Source organism: Lethenteron reissneri, chromosome 37 (genome assembly GCF_015708825.2).
Source record: "Lethenteron reissneri isolate LAM-NWPU_2019-01 chromosome 37, ASM1570882v1, whole genome shotgun sequence".
NCBI classification, from domain to species: Eukaryota; Metazoa; Chordata; class Hyperoartia; order Petromyzontiformes; family Petromyzontidae; genus Lethenteron; species Lethenteron reissneri.
The window spans coordinates 5,217,170-5,237,491 of NC_083815.1; the positions used below are offsets into that span (position 1 = coordinate 5,217,170).

Genomic DNA, 20,322 nt, shown 5'->3' on the forward strand with positions numbered 1-20,322 from the left:
TAAAAGTGAATGTAGATGCACCGTAGAACTCCTCTTATGCGCCGTGATGTGAGGGACTAACATTGTTTATCCTATTCTATGCGATGTGATGTGTAAATTGACTCCACTCATGGACAGAACAAATCATGGCTAATAGGACAGCATTGCCAATGATCTCCACTTATCTAACAAAAAATCTTTGATGCCGTACAAAAAAACAAATTTGCGTAAACAACCCACGCATGATCGGATAAATTATTCACGCGACTCCTCTTTATCCACGACAAACTTGTCGACAAACGAAACCCATTCCGAATTCAGGACGGCACAAAACCGCGGACAAACGCGCAAGGACAACGAGGAAAACTAGGGCTGGCGCGCAGACAAGAGGAGTTCTGTGTTGGTGTCCGCGCGGAGCCGAGTCCCGCCCGTACGTGTTAAACTGCTCGGCGAAGATGAGGTTGGTGGAGGTGCCCGTGATGGTGGTGATCCCGCCGATGGTGGAGGCGTACGCCACGCACAGCGACAGCGACTTGCACAGCATCTGCTGGCTCTCCGAGTGGTATCGGCTCGGCACCGCAGGGGCCTCCACGTCTCCTTCCACCTTCTGCGGGCGACGACGTCGTGAGAATAATCGTGATTTACAACTCGAGATAATCGTTGAGCTGCTCGTCGCGGAGAATCTTCTCGAGATGTCGCGTATGCGTGTGTGTTTTTGACTTAAAAAAACTTGCGCGACTGCAGGAATTCGTATTCTATGGCTCTTTAGGTAAAGTCATGTAGATATGAATTTTTTTTTACAGTAAAATAATAAAAATGAAAATAAAGTTAATAAAAAATTATTAACATATCACGACGTTTCGATCGCAACACAAGCGGTCGTCATCAGGAACCTTTGTGTCGAGATCGAAACGTGATGTTTGTATTCTTTTTTATTCACTTTATTTTTATTATTATTATTATTTTTCATATCTACGTGACTTTACCGAAAGAACTCTAGAATATGTATGCGTTCGCGTTTATGCGCTGTGTAGTTTTGTCTCGAACTAGGACGCGTTTCTGAGACAAAATCCTTGCCTGTAAACATTGGTTCAAGCAAGCCTGGGTCTGCTGGTGAGATAATTCATGTGGAAACTGCTGTCGAGTTTGCTCGTGTTGCACCAATGTTGCTCATGCGATGCACTTCTCAGGATGCCATGCAGCTGATGAGTTGCAGTAAAACATACTTTTTAAATTTGGTATGAGTGTTAATCTTATAGTGCAAGGCAATCATGATAGCGTTATGTTTCGCAGATGGATTTCGTCTGCCAGTCGGGGGGGAGGGGGGCAATGTTGCTATGAAGTTTTACCAACTATCTTCTTGGTTTTTTCGGTAAAGTCACGTAGAAGGGAAAAAATAAAATAATAAAAATAAATCACAATAAAATAATTCTCACGACGTTTCGGCCACAACGCAAGCAGCCGTCCTCAGGTGAAGAACAGGTCTGTCGGAAAGACAGCGTCTGAAACGTCGTGAGAATTATTTTATTTATTTTTTTATTATTTTATCATTTCCCTTCTACATTACTTTACCGAAAGAACCAAGAAGATGAATCCCTGCAGTCACGAAAGCTTTAAATCGAAATTTACCCAACTAGTTAAAAATTACTAATTTGGCAAAACGCATAGAATTTGCCTCTCCCTTACAGAGGTCACGCGATCACCCTAAAGACGCGTGGGCAGCGTGATGACACTTGTGCCTCACGCAAGAAGGACACAGGTTCAATTCCTGCCTGGTGTGCCTTTATAAGTGGAGTTTCTATGTTTTCCTCCAGTTCTGCACGCGTTCCCTCCACGTGCTCCGGTCTCCTCCCAAAGCTAACACGCAACACTGCAGTTGATGTTGGACAAACATCCCCAATGCAAGGCCCTCCTTTAAAACATTCCTCTGAACTAAGTGTGGCTTTCCTGAGTAAGTAATTGTTGTTGTTGTTGTGATATTACGATGAAGACATCAGACCCGCGGGGCTTCAAACGAGACGCTACTGACAGGTGTGTACATAACGCCGCGGTGCGTTAACAGCGACGCGTCTGCTTCGCGTTGGCAGCGCATCAGTGCAATGATTGGGTCTAGCATGCGCTGTCAGCTTCTCAGAGTCATGTGCCGCAATTGCACGGCTCACGCAAACACTGTCGTCATCACACCTCTTTAGCCATTATGTGCACAACATTACAGGCCAGATCTACAATTACGGGGGGGGCCCATTTGTAACTGAAATGCAGAGAGTTAAAAAAAAAGTCCACCTACACAGCGTCGGTTAACAAGGCTTCCTTCGAGAAATAAAACCACGGACGTTCTTGCATTGTGAAAAAAAAAATACGAAATACATTTTCGTAGAAAATTACGACACACTCGTTTACTAAGTTAAGTTAGGTATACTTACAATTGATCCTACAGTGCTGCACACCTCTCCGTTGACAACCTGAAAGAAATGACATTCATCGTCATCATCAGTCGTGCTATATCTACTGCTGCGCAAAGATATGACCAAGTCACACACGGCACAAATCTCACAATGCTGCGAAGCGATCAAGCCACCTGGTGCCCATTCTAGATTTGAAGCTTTCGTGACTGCAAGGATTCATATTCTTAGGTTTTTTCGGTAAAGTCATGTAGGTAAAAATTTTAAATTAATTAAAGTAAAATAAAAAATAAAATAAAAATCACGACGTTTCGGAGGCAACACAAGCTTCCGTCTTCAGCTATCGTGTTGTGACGGTTCCACCTGAAGACGGAAGCTTGTGTTGCCTCCGAAACGTCGTGATTTTTATTTTATTTTACTTTAATTAATTTAATTTTTTTACCTACGTGACTTCACCTGGTGCCCGTCGCACGGCCTCGCGACACCTGACAGTTGCCATCATCCCGTCTCATGTCGGGGGCCCACTTTTATTCGAAGTTCGAATGACGTCGTTCGCCTGGGCAGGATCTCTGATCCACGTGTTCACTTGTTTCCATCTCTCGAAATGTCAGTTGGAGCGTGTACGACTCGCAATGAATCGTTACATAGTTTCTTCTTGGTTCTTTCGGTAAAGTCACGTAGCAGCCGTCCTCAGGTGAAGAACAGGGCTGTCTGAAAGACAGCGTCCGAATGAACACCACCAAGCTTGGCAGCGTATATTTAAGCAGGGGTTTAGAGGAGGAGAGCGCCTTCCCTTCTAAGTGACTTTACCGAAAGAACGAAGAAGATGAATCCCTGCAGTCACGAAAGCTTTAAATCGAAACGTTACACAGTTGTTAAATTGTTTTGTTCACCTTTTGCATCTGAACCGCATATGCCATAGCGGGTAGTATATGCCGATTAACAAAAAGTGCCATGCCTAAGGGGCCGTCCATAAATGACGTCACGCGATTTTGGGCGATTTTGGACGATTTTTTACCCCCCCCCCCCCTCGTCACGGCGTCACAAAAAGTCAGACCCCCCATCAAATATGACGTCACAAAGCTCTGTCCCCCCCCCCCCCCCAAATAAAACATGCTTCAAATCGCTTTAAACTATTGTCATTGTAGTGCGTATTTAATGTGGCGCTGCACTCTGATGTTGTAGGAGAAAACATTTATTAAAAAGTATATTTAATTAAGTAGATCGTGTTGTCTATATTTATTTAAATTTGCGCATTTTTACGTGACGTCACACAACGTCACAAATGATAATTGGTTCTTTACCCTTCTATCTGGCAACAAAACTGACACCTTTTTACAAGGAGTCATGTTTGCTTCAAGGACATTGCACATTATCAGAGTTATGTTCTTTTGTTTGTATTATGACTGCAGGTATTGCGGTCTATGCAAACATGACTCCTTGTAAAAAGGTGTCAGTTTTGTTGCCAGATAGAAGGGTAAAGAACCAATTATCATATTTTTACTGGCAAATGAGGTTCCCATAGTGTAAACGTCACAAATGTCTGACCCCCCCCCCCCACCCCCAGGTGCGTGACGTCATTTATGGACGGCCCCCAACTAATTCTCTAAACAATTGCAAGTAGCACGTTCGAGGGGCACAGTTGGGTAAACGGAGCGGGAAAATGTGTACCTCGGAGAGCTGTGGAAAGTGTCCCAGAATGCAGTTTACGAAATCAAAATAGTTGAACACGAAATAGGTTGGGCTCATTTTAGAGAGCTGAACTTGGTAATACAAAGTAACGTATCAATGTGCCTCAAAAATAAGTGGGGTTTTTAATACCAATATTGGGGTCACCTATATTTTGTATTATGAGTTTAATCACGTTGGTTATCATCACGTGACATGTCACATTACTAGCGTCTAAAAAATATCTTGCAGTCAAGTAAAACATTTTGATACTATAACGACAGTATTTTCACAGTTACACACTACGTTCACAATAACCACAGCCACTGCTATTACCCACAATCAGAGTGATGCCATGATAGCGTGACAATAATGACGAAAATAAACAAAACTGCTGAATCTATATGCGTATCTGCAGTTATATGCAATCATAAAGAGGCTGCTTACATAACTCATTAACATTGTGTTGTGACACTGGCATGTGGATTATCATCTGCGTTCTGCACATAAAGTGCAATTGTTTGTTTTTGCTCACTTCTATGCCTCAGATTGACTTTCGTTAACCCGCTGCACTTCGGTTGACCATTTTTGGCGACACGTTTTTATTCACTTTTAGGTAATTTTTGACGGAACCACGATACGCACCTTCTTGATGTCCGTGTCGCTGTCAAGGGTACAATACTCGACGTCAACTCTGCAAGACAACATGATAACGAAATAACGCTCTGTCAAGATCGCTGACACCGCGGTTGAGATGCGATTTTTTTTCTTATTCCTGCAGTCGAGATACAGAGAGCGTCTTTGGACACTGCGCAAATTAATTGGGTGGAAATGCGGCCACTTCGGAAGCAGCAACACAGAATATAATCATAGCAACAACTGGAAAAGACGTGCATGACAATAGGTAGTGGGCCAAAGGCCACGGGCGCTGCTATAAAATGTGTTATTTTATCAATCGACGAAGATGCACGACATCACACACACATGACCTTGACACTGCATCTGTCTACATTGGGTGGAGTATGGAATACAGTTCACAAAAGCCAGCGCAGGGTGTTCTTAACAAGGCTAAAATGGCACCGAGTGTTAAACCCACGCACAACAACAACTCACAATGAAAATCAAGACCAACAATAACGTAGTATAATGTTCCCAATTATAAATACTTGAATTCGCAGTCGCATTACGGTCTCAAAGGGGTGCAGAGGCCACGATTGACCTGTGATGCAAGTATTCAGTGAGGCGTTTTTTAGTTTTTTTACATGGGGGCATGTAAAGTTGAGTAACGATCATCCAATACGACCAAAACTTCGTGTTTCTGCTCATAAAAAAACTTGTAGATGAAAACAAAACAGTCCTAAAGAGTATTCCCCTTGGCATTTCCGCCTTGCTGGCTGAGGCGCACCCATATGCCCTCCCATTGCCTTCCGACGACGTCACGCTGTGCATGGCATGTGACATCATTTCATATAGTGCGGCTCGAATAAATAGTCATTATCGCCAATTAAACAATTATAAGGACGAAAATACGTTGTAAAACGTTCACAGAATCCATGCATTCTAGATTTGAAGCTTTCGTGACTGCAAGGATTCATATTCTTAGGTTTTTTCGGTAAAGTCACGTAGGTAAAACATTACAATTAATTAAAGTAAAATTATTAATTCTTAGGTTTTTTCGGTAAAGTCACGTAGGTAAAACATTAAAATTAATCATTTTACTTTTATTAATTTTAATGTTTTACCTACGTGACTTTACCGAAAAAACCTAAGAATAAGAATCCATGCATATGCGCGATTTTCATCTTTCTAGCCCATACGTCTTCAGCTAGCATTGCTGTAACATGAGCCACCTTTTCTTAATTCCATCACAGACCATGTACTCAATATGCCCGCAGACTATTTGGTCATTTGTCTTTGACCTCATCTGTCAGTCTGACTTTGCGTGACACTGACATACGTTGAACATTTTCCAGGAAGCCCAAGTCTTTTTCTTTTTAAACAAAGGAAGTGATTTCAGTTTACACATATTTACTGGTTGGATTTGTTTCCATCTTGTCGATTTGTTTACGTGAGAAAGAAACGCGAGTTTAAAATACTACAGGAGAATGATGCTGGGAAAAACAACAGCATTCTTCGTAAATGTTGCATTGTGTCCAAAATATAGTACATTTACCTTTCCAACGAATCTTGCATTTCGGTTTCTTGAAATTCTAACTCTGTAAAAAACAAAGATTGCACGTGTTATTCGCACAGCTTATTACAATACAACACAGGAGCACATGCCTCTAATCCTGCAAGCAGCTGGGAAGCGAGTGTTGGTGATCTCACAATTTTTTTGAAACACCCAAACCTGCTAAGCTCCTAGGTGGCCAGGAGATGGAAATACAGAAAGTTGATTGGATCCATCTGTGCGGAGCTATGACGGTTATTTTAGCACGTAGGGTTTTCGCAGACACTCGTAAATCAAGTGTGGTATTTTGCATAGGATGCTTGTTGAGCATAGCCCCTTCTAAGACGTCCACAGTAGTGCGTGGGACAAGCTTGAGAGAATAAATGCTTAAGACATGGCCTAAAATAAACGACCAGAGTTTGAGAGCTGTGTCCTTCTCTGCGTGGGTTTCGCCGGGTTCTCCGATTTCCTCCCACGTGTCAAAATAATTGGCCAATCATCCCAATGCAAGATCTCCTTGAACACACATCCTCCGACTATGTCAGGCTCCCTGGACAAACAAAGGAAAATTGTATTCCTCCTCTTATTATTCTTATTCTCATATGAAGTATGTACATAATATGAACACATCATAATGTGTCCACAAATACAGTGACTGTGTATAAGGCGTTTATAGTTTCCTTTCATAAATCAAGCACAAAAGCAAATATTACATATTCGATAACGTGTTCTTATTCAGCTATCCATCTATAGGTATCTTGAGCAAGTAATTACAACCAAACAATCATTACATTTGATATGTTTGCCCGGTCACAGGTCAGGTCATGTGCTTTCAAAAAAACAAACACGCATTTTGAATAGGGACTTTTAAAAAATGGGGAAAATTGCCAATGGTTCTTGAGCAATAAGCAAAATTACAAATATTTAATCATAATTTACATTTGTTAGGCGAATTTCATCCGTAGATGCTAATGTGTCATGTATGGAATACAGGACATAAACAAAACCCGCAGGGTTATCAGCCAGAACTAGTGCGGGGTTAAGGCCAGTTTAAAGAGGTGAGTTTTCAGTACACACTTAAATATACTCTTTCGTTCTTTCGGTAAAGTCACGTAGAAAATAAAATCAAATAATAGAGTAATTCCTGCAGTCACGAAAGCTTATAATCTACACTTAAATATCTCCAACGATTCTGATTGTCAATTGCAAAGCGTTCCAACGATTGGGAGCTGCACTGGCAACAACCCCACGACCCCAGGAACAGAGCCTTGACCTCGGAGTGCTGAGAAAGCGGCGATCTGAAGATATCAGGGACCTCGTTGGAGTCTAAGAAAAAGAGTAGGGCCCAAAGTAGCTCAAGGGGCACCAGAGTTATGAATAAAAAAAGGGTGCTTCAAATATCAACTCAAATGTAAATTCTGATAAAACCTCAAAAGTAATTTATTTGTTAAAATGCCAATGAATCTCTCTCAACTCTACCTTGTCTGCATCTCTCTTCTCTCATCTCACATCATCTCTATTTTTGTTCACATTTCCCTGAACTCATCACATCTATATTTATTGTCATCTGCATCTCTTTTGTCACTTCACTATGATGTTATAAATAAAGCTGAGTGCCGACCCCCCACCCTAAAAAAAATCTGCTTAGGGCCTCTAATGGCCTGGCACCCCATAACAAATAAATCGGTCACCCCCCTTTCCCCCCACTTAGCCGCAACGCGAGCGCAAAACGATGTGCGACGCCGCTTGCCTTCGTCCACGACGGCGGCGTTGACGTGGCAGGCGCCCTCCGCCTCTCCGTGCTCCTGGCTGTCGATAGACGCCTCCGCGTTCATGATCTGCACCAGCATGGCCTCCACGATGGGCATGAGCATGGCCGCCGTGGAAGTGTTGCTCAGCCACATGGAGAGGAACGCGGCCGTCACCATGAAGCCCAGCATGAGCCTGCGCGTCAAAAGCCACGCCGTCCAAATCAAAGGGGGTCAGCGAGCGCTGGCTGTCGAGAAGGGGACGTGTTTGACCGACGCAGGCTGCAAACTGTTTCGCAGTTGTAGCAGCAGAGTAGATGTTAGCGGAGGGGGGGGGGGGTGCTACACCACTCAAGCGCCGAGTGCCCTCAGTAACTCTGGGCTCCCGTTCACCTTGGAACTCGTGCGCTATTGGGCCATGAAGTAGCCACATCTCCGCAAACCCAGTGACAGAAACTGAGCCTCTGGAATTACTGTCCACAGAGATTTCTGTATCCAATGACAGACATTGCTAACCCTGACCATAATTGTGCTTACCTATTTAGCGGTGTACTGTATTACAATTCCCATCTCTTAAGCTTTCAGTAGATTACATATCAACATAAAGTGTGTCACTTCTTTCGTCTTCGCGAAGGGTTAGAGTTTAGGAGTTGAGGTTAGAGTTTAACTGTTAGGGTTTGGAGTTAGGGGTTAGGGACAGGGACAGTTGTGCTTAAAACCACGTTTGTTGTGCTGTATCTATGGATGCTGTATCTATGGATACAGCACACGGAGCAAAATAATTTCTCAAGACTATGAATAAAACTAGGTATTAACGTTATATGTCGATGCATCAATTCCAAAAATATTGTAATTAAGTTATTGTAAGAGCGCATTTACACATTAAGTTCATGGATGCATGTAATTTCAAAAAATTACAGCATGAATTACTGGCACACATTATAAAATACTTATTGCAAAAAATATCTATCTATCTCGAACATCCATGAGAAAGGAATGACCATTTACATCCAGGTAAAAAAGAAACCACACATTTCGAACAGAAACAACGTATCCCACAAATATCTCACTCTGGAGAGTCCACCCATCAAATCTAATTAAATTCTGACACGTCATCTCAGACGCATTGTAGGAACAGGTAGAGGCGTGGGTGGACAGAGCATCAGACAGACAGACAGACGTACAGACACACCTCGTGACAGCAAAATCCCTCTGGCCCTCATCAGATGGATTCACATCGGAAGCAGGAATGAACGTGGGTGGACTTTGCGGAAAACGCTATTTTTTTATATTTTAGTTTTACACCAAAACGCCCACCCCCCCCCCCCCCCCAGTGGCGGCTCCTGCAAAATCTCTCAGGGGGGGCAAATGTCTGGATGATTGATAAGGATAAGGTCCCCCCCATGCAAAGGATAAATTAACAGCTTAAGCATGTAAAGGCAACTTCACTTCTTTAATATTAATGAAAAATAAAGTGACTCTTACAATACATCTTGTTTGTTTCTATACTCACTATTAATACAATCCACTCATGTTTATTTTATTAAAGATTCCACTAGGTGGCGACAAATAATTTTGTTGCATGAAACGTGCTTACGTATGAAGACAGTAAGCACGTTAGTGCGAGCCCTCCCGGAAGCCATAGAGAATGCATTGCAGCGCCCCCCTTTCGAAAAAAAACATCTTTGAATGTAAGTCTACGGGACCACTCGGGGCGATTCTCAGCTGGAGGGAAATCGCCCAAAAAGAGGCGGTACTCCACAGAACGTAGTATGACGCTGATTGGACTATATCCAGAGGCACAGTGACGGCTAGCGTGACTCTGTGGTTGAATGACATTGGTAGTGCGTCGCCCTATCGCCCTAATGAAGAAACCACCCCTGCCCCCCCCCACCACTCGCCGGCATCCACTTACCAGGCCGGGTTGGAGCCCACGACCATCACCATACGCAGAGCGATGCGCTTGTGCAGGTTGGCCTTTTCGATGGCAGCTGCCAGGCAGATGACTCCCGTCAGCAACAGGTGGAAATCCTTGAAATACTCAGCGGCCACCTGCACAAGCATAGCAGCAGCGCCAGTGACCGTTAATACAATCAAATGAATGAGGCAACTTCACGCATAGGCAAGGGCACGCAACCGAGGCAAGACCGACAATGACGATGAAACATTGACGAGGCCTCATCCGTGCAGCTCGAACGTCTGGACGCGTCTTGATTGCTCGCGTCACTGCTGCGCATTATTGTCTGGGGTTGCATATTAGTTCGGGAACGGAACACATTATACAGGGTGCTTCAAATTTGTTTTTTAACAACTTCTGAGAATTTGCAACAATACCACGGGAAATGTGCCTCCCGGGATCTGGAGACCACCTGGAGAAGATTCCAGGCACGTGTTGACAATGATGGCGAACACGTGGAGACTCTTTGACTTTTTGACGCTATTAACATACATTTGTTTTCATGTTACAGTCTATTTTCCGTTCTTTTTCCAATAAAATCATAGTGCCATATAGGTCTTTAAAAAAAATTAAGCACACTGTAAATATGCTGTTAGTGAGCACCTATGAAGGCTGACACGGCGCACGAGAGGGTGGGTGGTCAGCACCACGCCCGGCCGCCTTTGTCTCCCCAGTGGCGATGTTTTACGCACCGCACCGGATACTCAATTGAGGCCGAGTAGCCCTAGAGGCAGGCCCAGGATCGGTTCAGATAATCGTCACCGGTGTTGACCGTGAGCGGGAATGGAACTCGGGCAGCCAGGTTTGTAGTGCTGTGAACTAACCGCGACACTACTGCACACACACACAGACATTTATGACTCCAATACCGCATGAAGGCCTCCCCATGACCATGCGGTTTATTGACATACTCCACTTTGCTGGGCAACGCAGGTTGGTGAAAACACGAATTATACATATGGGAGCATAGCAGTACAGACAGGACAATGGATTTTTTCCCATACTCTACCCCCTGCCCATAATGTCGCCAGCCTTGCAGCCAAATCACTCGTTATGCATGGTGGTCACCTATCCAAGCACTATCCAGGTTCAAACCCGCTTAGCTTTTGAGATCTCATGAAATCCGGTGCATTCGGTTCGAGGCATGTAAACACAGTAACTGTAATGTGGAAATGTGTCTGAGAAATTGTACATGCCCATGTATGCCACAGTAAAAGCATTAAAACAAATACGATACAATAAAACCCTTTAAAATGTGTTCATGGCTTTCAAGAATTCGACTGTGTATCAGCCTCGTCTGCTTCTAAGCCAAAAGTCAGGTTATTTGCATGGGGTGTACAAGTGTGAACATTAACTATAGTTTACCTGAGCAGCTACTTTATCCCAATGAAATGCTACTTTAATCCTTTAGCCTGAGACTCAGGCTTTCCTGGGTAAAAAAGCTTCTGACAAATGAGTCATACGGATAGACTCACCCCCTCCATAGGAATGTGGAATTTCCACCACTGACTCTGCAGGGCTGTAAGCGGATTATCACTGCCTCAATGTTCATTTAAGCAGGAACTCATTTTGTTTGAGTCTTCTATTGTTATACGAGTTCAGGAATGTAATACGTGATTATTGTGATATAATTGAATTATCACATAACAAGGAAAAAAAACACGCAGAGGTATGTATTCTGTAATGATTTGTAGTGTATAGTAGTGTAGTGTATCGTAGTGTAATGTATAGTGTAGTGTATAGTAGTGTAGTGTCTCCATAGAGCCCAATGTGTAGTGTATAGTGCAGTCTATAGTAGTGTAGTGTATAGTGTAGTGTATAGTGGTGTAGTGTATAGTGTAGTCTATAGTAGTGTAGTGTATAGTGTAGTGTATAGTAGTGTAGTGTATAGTAGTGTATAGTGTAGTGTATAGTAGTGTAGTGTATAGTAGTGTAGTGCCTCCATAGAGCCCAATGTGTTCGCTTATCGACCATTCCCCTGTTAACGACGGGCTGTTGTAGGTACAGTAAATATTAATGAATGCATTGTTTAACCATGTTTTTTTTAATATATATTATGTTTTTTATAATGTTGTTAATATCTTTATGTATTAACATCAATAGTTAAATAATTATAAAGTACGTTTTTTGGGGGGTGAAAAAGGGTAACTTTCGATGCTCCCAGAACGAATTAAGCGATACTCGCTTAACGACCGGTTCTGTGGAACCAATCACCGCCCTGAACAGGGGTTCGACTGCGCGCTTGTACTTCAACGTATTTTGCGAAACTGTCACACGTCTGAAGCTGCACAACGGGACCATTGTCAAATGTCAAATGCCACGGCGAACGATTTTATCGTCGATGATTTTTTTTGCCGCCGCATCATCGGCGGCCCCCTTTATCAATTTGACCGCTCTCAGTCGTTTCCTTCAGACGTACGGAGCTTAACGCGTTAACGTTTTCAACCTTAGTGGGTAAGCGCTAATCGGTCATATTCGTAAGTTCATGTGTGCTCCCGAAACTCCATCGGAACTTGGGCATTTGTTTTATACTCACGCGAGACGTGACATCGAGTAAATATTCTAGATTTGAAGCTTTCGTGACTGCAAGGATCCATACTCTTAGTTTTTTCGGTAAAGTAACGTAGGTAAAAAATTTAATTAAAATTAATTTAATTTCGTTTTTTACCTACGTGACTTTACCGTAGGTAAAAAATGAAATTAAAATTAATTTCATTTCATTTCTTACCTACGTGACTTTACCGAAAAAACTAAGAGTATCGAGTAAATAGTAAATGAATAACGACGATAACGATGACGGTGGACACCTGTGAACAAAAAAGAGCTTTACAGCTCATCGGATTTCTCCAGGGCAAATCAAGAAAAATATATCCGATTAAAAAAACAACGTTAGAAGGGTTAACCTCGCTCGACTTGAGGATGCCGAAGAGAGGGAAGAGGAATCCTGGCACCATGGCCGCAGCCCCAAGTGGAACGGCTTCCGAGATCCAGTAGACGGCCGTCACGATGAGGGTGTAGCCACATTGAGCCGCCTGAACAGAGACACAGCAAAAGAAGGACCACGGCTCTCATTTGCCACCAAATCTTGGCGGTGACATCACCACGGCGCCTGTGCCAGGCCAGGTGCACTTTGAAGCCAGGGCGATAACAAGTACGGAGGGCACCAGCCACACCCTTCAACTTGGCGAGGGTTCTTATAGGGGTGCCACGGTGGCGAGATGTTAACTCCCTCGCCTGGTATACAGGGGGGTCGTGGGTTCAATCCCGACCCAGACGATGTCTGGTGTATACAGTATTTGGATTTTGCGTGTTCTCCCCCTGTTTGTGTGGATTTTTCTCCGGGTTCTCCGGGGGTTTAAGAATGAGCGAAATGCACGCCAGATTAAGAATTCATGACTCAGTGTGAAAGGTTCAGATTTGTGAGCATCTACAGAGATGACCGTGACACCTGGCGCATATACTGCACTGAGTGTCGGTGGTATTAATGGTCAGGGCAGCTTTGTGACGATCGCTTTTGCGACGTTGTACTGAGCCAAATAGATAATACTACTAATCGTTATACTACTTGTATGATAAATATAATTATAAGCATAATGCATTGGAATTGTGCAACATTGCTTAATAACTAGACTATAAACACAACATATATTGCCATTCTGAGTAATTGACTATATCTTCTTGGTTCTTTCGGTAAAATCACGTAGAAGGGAAATAATAAAATAATAAAAACATCATCAAATAATTCTCACGACGTTTCGGCCACAACGCAAGCAGCCGTCCTCAGGTGAAGAACAGGTCTGTCGGAAAGACAGCGTCTGAATGAACACCACCAGGCTTGGCAGCGTATATTTAAGCTGGGTTGGAGGGGGAAGAGCGCCTTTACCGAAAGAACCAAGAAGATGAATCCCTGCAGTCACGAAAGCTTTAAATCGAAATTTTATTGACTATATTTTATGATTACGGACTTTGCAGTCTAATATAAAACTATTTTTACAAACACCTACAACTGCTATTGACGAAAGTGCATCATGGGCTAAAACTAAACTATTCTTGGTTATTCTCCAGACTACAAATGACCCCAACAGCCATACCCTTGTGCGATAACACTGATAAAGGAACAATACTAATCTGAAAACCCCTCCGAATCAGCACTCTTTGCTAAATGTAGCTAGAAATGCTGATAGCAAATTATATTGCATACTATTCTTAAACGTTTAATTTTACCAGATATGGCCCACTAAGCAATATAGCTCTTATTTTAGAAGCGACCTGGCCACAAATCATAACTCAACGAAGTGGCTTGTCACGTGGAAATGTAATGCAGACAAATAATCTAAAGACATGTTCCTAATGTGGAGAGTAAAACCGGAGGGCCCAGAGAAAAATCCACACGACCACAGGGAGAACTTGCAAAGTCCAAATATATAGGGGTCAGGGTCGGGATCGGGATCGAACCCACGCGTATCCGAGGCGAGGTCGTTAACATATCACCACCGTGGCGCCTAAGTGAGAACAGAGAGAGCCTCTGGCTTGCTGAAGTTTCTCCGCTTATTTAACCTAACAGGAGCATTAAATGGTCAGAGGTAATTTTACTTTCAGCACAAGTAGGTATTGCATGGACAATGATTGCATTAATAGCCCAGAGGAATGTCCCAAATGTACTGGTACAATGAAGGCAGACAGTGTTTCCCTTCTACTTGAATGCAGAGACCGATCCGATTTGTGTTTGGTCACAAGAGGCCTCACTGTGCCTGCCTTATGAACGACAGCATCTGAGTTGTTGTGGGGCTCTTCTCAAGATGACAGAAATCTTATACATGGCTTCGCAGCATTCATGAGTTTTGAATGATCAGGGACGGTATTATCAGAATGTTGTACTTGCCGATGCACCGTATACATATATAATGTATGTGGTGTGATGGACCGTTGCCCGAAACATCGCCTATATAAGTTTCCCCTGGTAAGGCAGCGTTATTGACGAACCCGTTCAGCGTTATTTGTGTTTTGTACCACTGCCAAAGCAGTATCACCAATGCATTTGTTTGGTTTGTATAATGTAACTCAGCATTGAACAAACCACGGTCATTATTTGTGATGGGTGTGCTTTTAGCCAAATTACAGTATATGAAATGTAATTAAAAGTAGAAACAATCGCACGCATGACTTTATTAAAGTAATCCCTAACATAATTCGACTTATTTTGTCGTTCGTTATATTTTGATCAAAGTACATCTTAATAACATCTTGGCCATCCTCGAAGACTGGAATGCAACCGTGGTAGTGTCTGAATGACGCAATGACTTCATATTAGGACACGAGCAAATTAGAATTTGTTTTATTCATAACTCTTATGAAATGTTAATTCTTGAAAAATACAAAAGGTGGTCAAATATGATCAAACGTGATATAAGTAGAAATACCCCATATTTGTTGAATCGTTTTGTGCATTTTGCATAAAATCCAGTTTTAGAAAATGCGTAAAGCGCTGTACAAGTCAAAATACGATTTCAGCATTTCATTCTTAAAATGTAATCACCGCCTATTCAGTAATGCACAAATAAGAGTAAATTAGAGTAAATTATGCTATATTTTTTCCGTTCATACTTTTAAACGTTAAAACTGTGCATGAAGTTGCATAACCGTACACTTAGAACTAAATTGTAAACCTTTTAAAATATATATATTTTAAACGGTGGCATAAAACCAGTTCGAATGCAAAACAATTCAAGCATACAAAATGACAGACTTTTACAAGGGACTTAAACCAGTTGCACCTACCGGTGTTTTGATGGCAAGTGGAAGAGGCAGGAGGAGTAGAGGCGTCAAGACAACGATGAGGAATTTGCGGTACCTCCAAAAGGCACGAAGACAACCCATGGCAGAAGACGTCTGGTTTTTCACTGTGACCTCTCAATACGCCTGCTCAGAGACACCAAGTGTCACTTGAAGGTATGGGACCAGCATGGGCACTCACCGCCGGCTTTATACCAAGATTCGGGGTTAATGAGTAAGCCTAGACCGCCGCCCTGAGTTGAATGAGCGTCCAATGTTCCATCCTTGCAGAATCGTCAAAGGACGATGACCCCACTCCGAGAAACGGCACCTGAAGATGAATTTTACAAAACTGCTAAAGTAAATGAATGCATTTTTCTATCTCTGCATATTGATCATCTTAATAGAATTATTTTCAAACGTGATTGTCTCTCTTGAAATGTATTTTGTTCTAGTGCAAGTGTTTGGTACTATATCCAACGTTTTCATCCAGCACGCTCCCAGTACATTGAGTCAAACGTCAGACATCATGCCAATCGATACGCAGTACAGGACAACTGTGACAACCGTACATTTTGAAAGTTTATTTTTGTATCCAATAAACTCTGAAACAAGAGTAATATTTTTTGTAGATGTTTTATTTCACTAACTACAATACACTACATGTTACCTAACAAAACCAATCAAATTAGTAAAATCGAATAATTACAATGCCCATGCACGTGTAATATTGAGTCAAGTGCCCATTAAATGTATAACCCAGAGTTCCATGTCAACATATGGGGGATATATTCCCTATTTTTAACATCAGTTGATAATTAATGTGGATGGAGTTTTGAAGCAATCGGTGTCAGAATGTTAATTTGGAGGCGAGGCCGGCTTTAACGACCCAATGTAAAAAATTTGAGTAAATTATGATGGTACGTTGACACATCGCCGGGTTATAAAACAGCGCGCGACTTCATGTACCACTCCCCCATAAAGTTTAGAAACTGGAGGCATTGCTACCACGAAATCAGAGGTAGCGCAATCACCCAAAGACTCTCTCCAAAAACCATCGACCCCTTACGTAATGAGTAGTTTATGACGTATTTACATGTCAACGACCCCATACACCTTTCAGGATTAAAATCAATATATTATATGCTGACATGACCAACGTGGAATTTCTGTCAAAGGCAGTTGGAAGAATCTTGTAGACAGGAATTGAGACAGATGTGTGCATGTTTGGCAAAACTTAAACGGATTACTTTGTCGCATAATAGGCGTCATCGCCTCATTGGACATACTTTACACCTTTGCATCCGTATGTCTTGAAGCTCTTATCAGTTTTGCTGTAAATGGATACGTTACCAGTAGCCAGTGATTTAACTGACTTTTGTTATGTATATAGTGGATAACGTTATTGGACATGAAAGTCTATGTCCATCGACGAACAATGCGATTTTTTGTTGTCATTTTACCATGAAATATTAGTTGAACATCATATGCGTTTCAGTAGATGCAAAATGCGCAACATTGCCAAATGGCATTACAACCTACAACTCTGCAGTGAAATGTTAATATGATAGACAAATCAATCTCACATCAACAATAATCGTAATGCTGCCAAACAAATAAAAAACACGTGACGTACAATTATCTTCAATGATTATGAAAAGGAAGATTTTATATTTTGTTACTAATAGGTATTGGTACAACTCTTGTGAAACATGCCTTGTATGAAATACTATGCACAAGTATAATGGGAATTTACAAGTTTACCTACTCTATATTTTAATTAGAAGACTTGGCAGATATACTACCAATACATGTAAACCCTTCAGCAATCAGTGCTTAAAGTCTCATAAAAACAATTCCATTGATTAAAAATTCCCAGAATTATGAAAAATGCCACCATGATTAAAAATCCTCCAGTACGATTAAAACCGTGTTTATAGTTGCGTCTCTCGCATGTTTCTGGTCAACAAAAAAATTAAACGAATATTTTTTACGTGAATGTTGCATATTTTTAGTTCAGGCATTAACTTAAACATTGATATTCAAATCGATATCTCTACAAGGTAAAAGGGGTAAAGGTGCAGCCCTGCAATTTCTTGGTCACACCAATGCTTGTGGAAGGGCCTCCACGAGAGGGAGCTTTAGAAAGCCCCTCGAGAGGGTATTTTCCCAACGCTTTCACACGTGTCAGACGTCTTGGAAGAGGTCGGAGGACCGACACTTCACCCCACCACGAAACCTGTCGACCGACTGTGGTGGAGCTACTGGGTGGAAAGGTGTGAGGGTGGGGGGGATTTATGAAACTTGCACAATTATTTCAACTGCTGTGCTGGGAGATCGAAATGGTGATGTCCGATAGCAAATGCAGTGCTACAAATAATGAGTGGCTGGCATTCTATGGAATAAGAAATACTAGTTGGCGGTGATGCATAAGCACATCAATAACATTACCCTAAAGAAAAAAAAAACGTGACGTTTAGAGTAATTGGCATTGTCTCTGCTATTAAGATATTTCCTCAAAAATTTAAATGACATAATTCAATAACTCAACCTAGTCATATGCCTTTAGAAAGCTATGATGGACATGTTAGCTCATTGCAATAACTTTGGATTTCATATTCTTTGGGTCTTTCGATAAAGTCACGTAGATAGGTTAAAAGAAAATAACAAAAACATGTATTTGAACCTATCTACGTGACTTTACCGAAAGACCCAAACAAAGATAAATTCCTGCAGTCACGAAAGATTTAAGTACAGATTTAACTTTGGATTTCTATTCATATTTAACGGGTAGTGTTATTGTATGCCTATTATATTCTTTAGGTCTTTCGGTAAAGTCACATAGAACAATATTTTTTTTACAAAACACAAGCAATCCTGATGACGATTGCTTGTTGCGATCGAAACGTCGTAGTTTTTTGTAAAAAAAAATTGTTCTACGTGACTTTACCGAAAGACCCAAAGAATATGCATTCCTGCAGTCACGAAAGCTTTAAGATTGTATGCCTATTGGCCTATTCTCGTTATATTTCATATCCAAATATCTTGGTATTTTTAAGTGATTTAGTAGTAAATTACGTAAAGTTCTAAACTCTTTAATTATTCTTTTTCCAATTTCGTATGTTTATCCGCCAGCAGTTGGCTTCAAAGGGTGGGTGGCCACTAAGGACCCATGCTGTTTTAGCGCCACCTGCTGCCGAGCCCATCTCTCACTTACAACTGGCAGCTCCAAGAACATGCCTGCTTGGATTAACCCCAGTCACATTGATATTTCATTTGAAATGACTTCTAGATTTGAAGTCTTCGTGACTGCAAGGATCCATACCCTTTGGTTCTTTCGGTAAAGTCACGTAGGTGAAAAAATAAAATACAAAATTTCGAATAAAAAAAATAGAAATAACTAAATTAAATTTGATTTCTATTTTAACAAAATTAGATGTAGTTATTTATATATTTTTTATTCTTAAAATGTTATTTTATTTTTTCACCTACGTGACTTTACCGAAAGAACCAAAGAGTTTGAAATGACTTTCTTCATATTGCTGTTCAGGTAAACATTATTATGCATGGGTCATTGTTCACTTGATTTTCAACTTAATTATAATTTCATGTTAACAGTATTTTAGTTCGTGCTTGCAATATTACACACCAAATCAATGCATCTATGCAAACCCTAATATGCATATTATATGTACCTAATTTAAGTTAGCAGTCTTGTGTATTCTCCCATACACATATTGAATGCATTTGTAGTCCTCTTACATTGATCTTTGAGTGATATTCTACTAGAACATCGGACGAAACACATTAGTGGTGCTTCCAAGCAGTGACTCGCGTGCATGCACTTGGGCACTACACATTTGTGCAAATGTAAATATCGTCATCGGCCAGTGCTGCATTGGCTCATTAAACACAATCTTCTGGGTTTTGGATGCATGCTCTCCTGCCACGCAGATAAAATTATGTTTCATCCCAAGAAACATTTAGTTTGAACACATTAAAATGCAAAACACTAAAAATACAGCACTTTTTTTAAGCAACGTATTTGTCAAGAGGCTTTTATGTCATAAATTACTTTAAACTGTTTCTGTGATAGATGCAAAATAATACTGGAATCCATTTAAACACGAGTGCACATTATTACCGCTTTGATATTGAAAATAATTTCGCAGTCACTTAAAAGATGTATTTAAGTTCTGAAGAATCAAGGTAAAACGGTTGTACCTTACTGTTGATGAGCTCCAGGCAGACAATGCTCTGGTGAAAAACACCTTGCCGCTGAAATGTTTAATTTTAAGGACGAAAGTAAACCTGTGTTGCCACGACAACTTGATCAAGATGTGTGCTTTAACCAGACCCCCTCACAGCTGCCACTTAGCTTACTAATCCACGTGAAGTGGCTGAATGATTTGTAATGCGAGTCATTTTCTTCACGTAAAAAAATACCCCAGCATTGAACACATAAAAGTCATAGCACAAAGCAAAAACCTATTTGTCTCCACCGAATTTAAATTTAGGCACGAGAACATGCTTAGTGTTTGTTGCGCAACATACACAAACGCGGTGGTCAAAGCTACTGGCTTAAGACAGATTACCTCAATTGTTTGGTCATGTTACAATGTTGCG

The 20,322-nt window shown here is 41.5% G+C and overlaps 1 protein-coding gene across 2 annotated transcripts in view; it reads right to left on the reverse strand.

The window, feature by feature from the left end:
- Positions 1-20,187, reverse strand: part of SLC13A1 (solute carrier family 13 member 1) — a 31,943-nt gene extending 11,756 nt beyond the window's left edge. The window contains exons 1-9 of one of the 2 annotated variants that reach the window (XM_061566831.1): positions 19,921-20,187; positions 15,703-15,843; positions 12,828-12,956; positions 9,883-10,019; positions 7,970-8,163; positions 6,223-6,265; positions 4,695-4,743; positions 2,403-2,441; positions 414-586 (exon numbers count right to left, since the gene is read on the reverse strand). In XM_061566831.1, coding sequence (XP_061422815.1) covers positions 414-586; positions 2,403-2,441; positions 4,695-4,743; positions 6,223-6,265; positions 7,970-8,163; positions 9,883-10,019; positions 12,828-12,956; positions 15,703-15,801 — 863 coding nt within the window. In that variant the 5' untranslated portion in view covers positions 15,802-15,843; positions 19,921-20,187. Of the gene's footprint in view, positions 1-413; positions 587-2,402; positions 2,442-4,694; positions 4,744-6,222; positions 6,266-7,969; positions 8,164-9,882; positions 10,020-12,827; positions 12,957-15,702; positions 16,028-19,920 lie in introns of both variants that reach the window. The other variant, XM_061566830.1, reaches the window with a different exon arrangement.
- Positions 20,188-20,322: the final 135 nt, after the last annotated feature.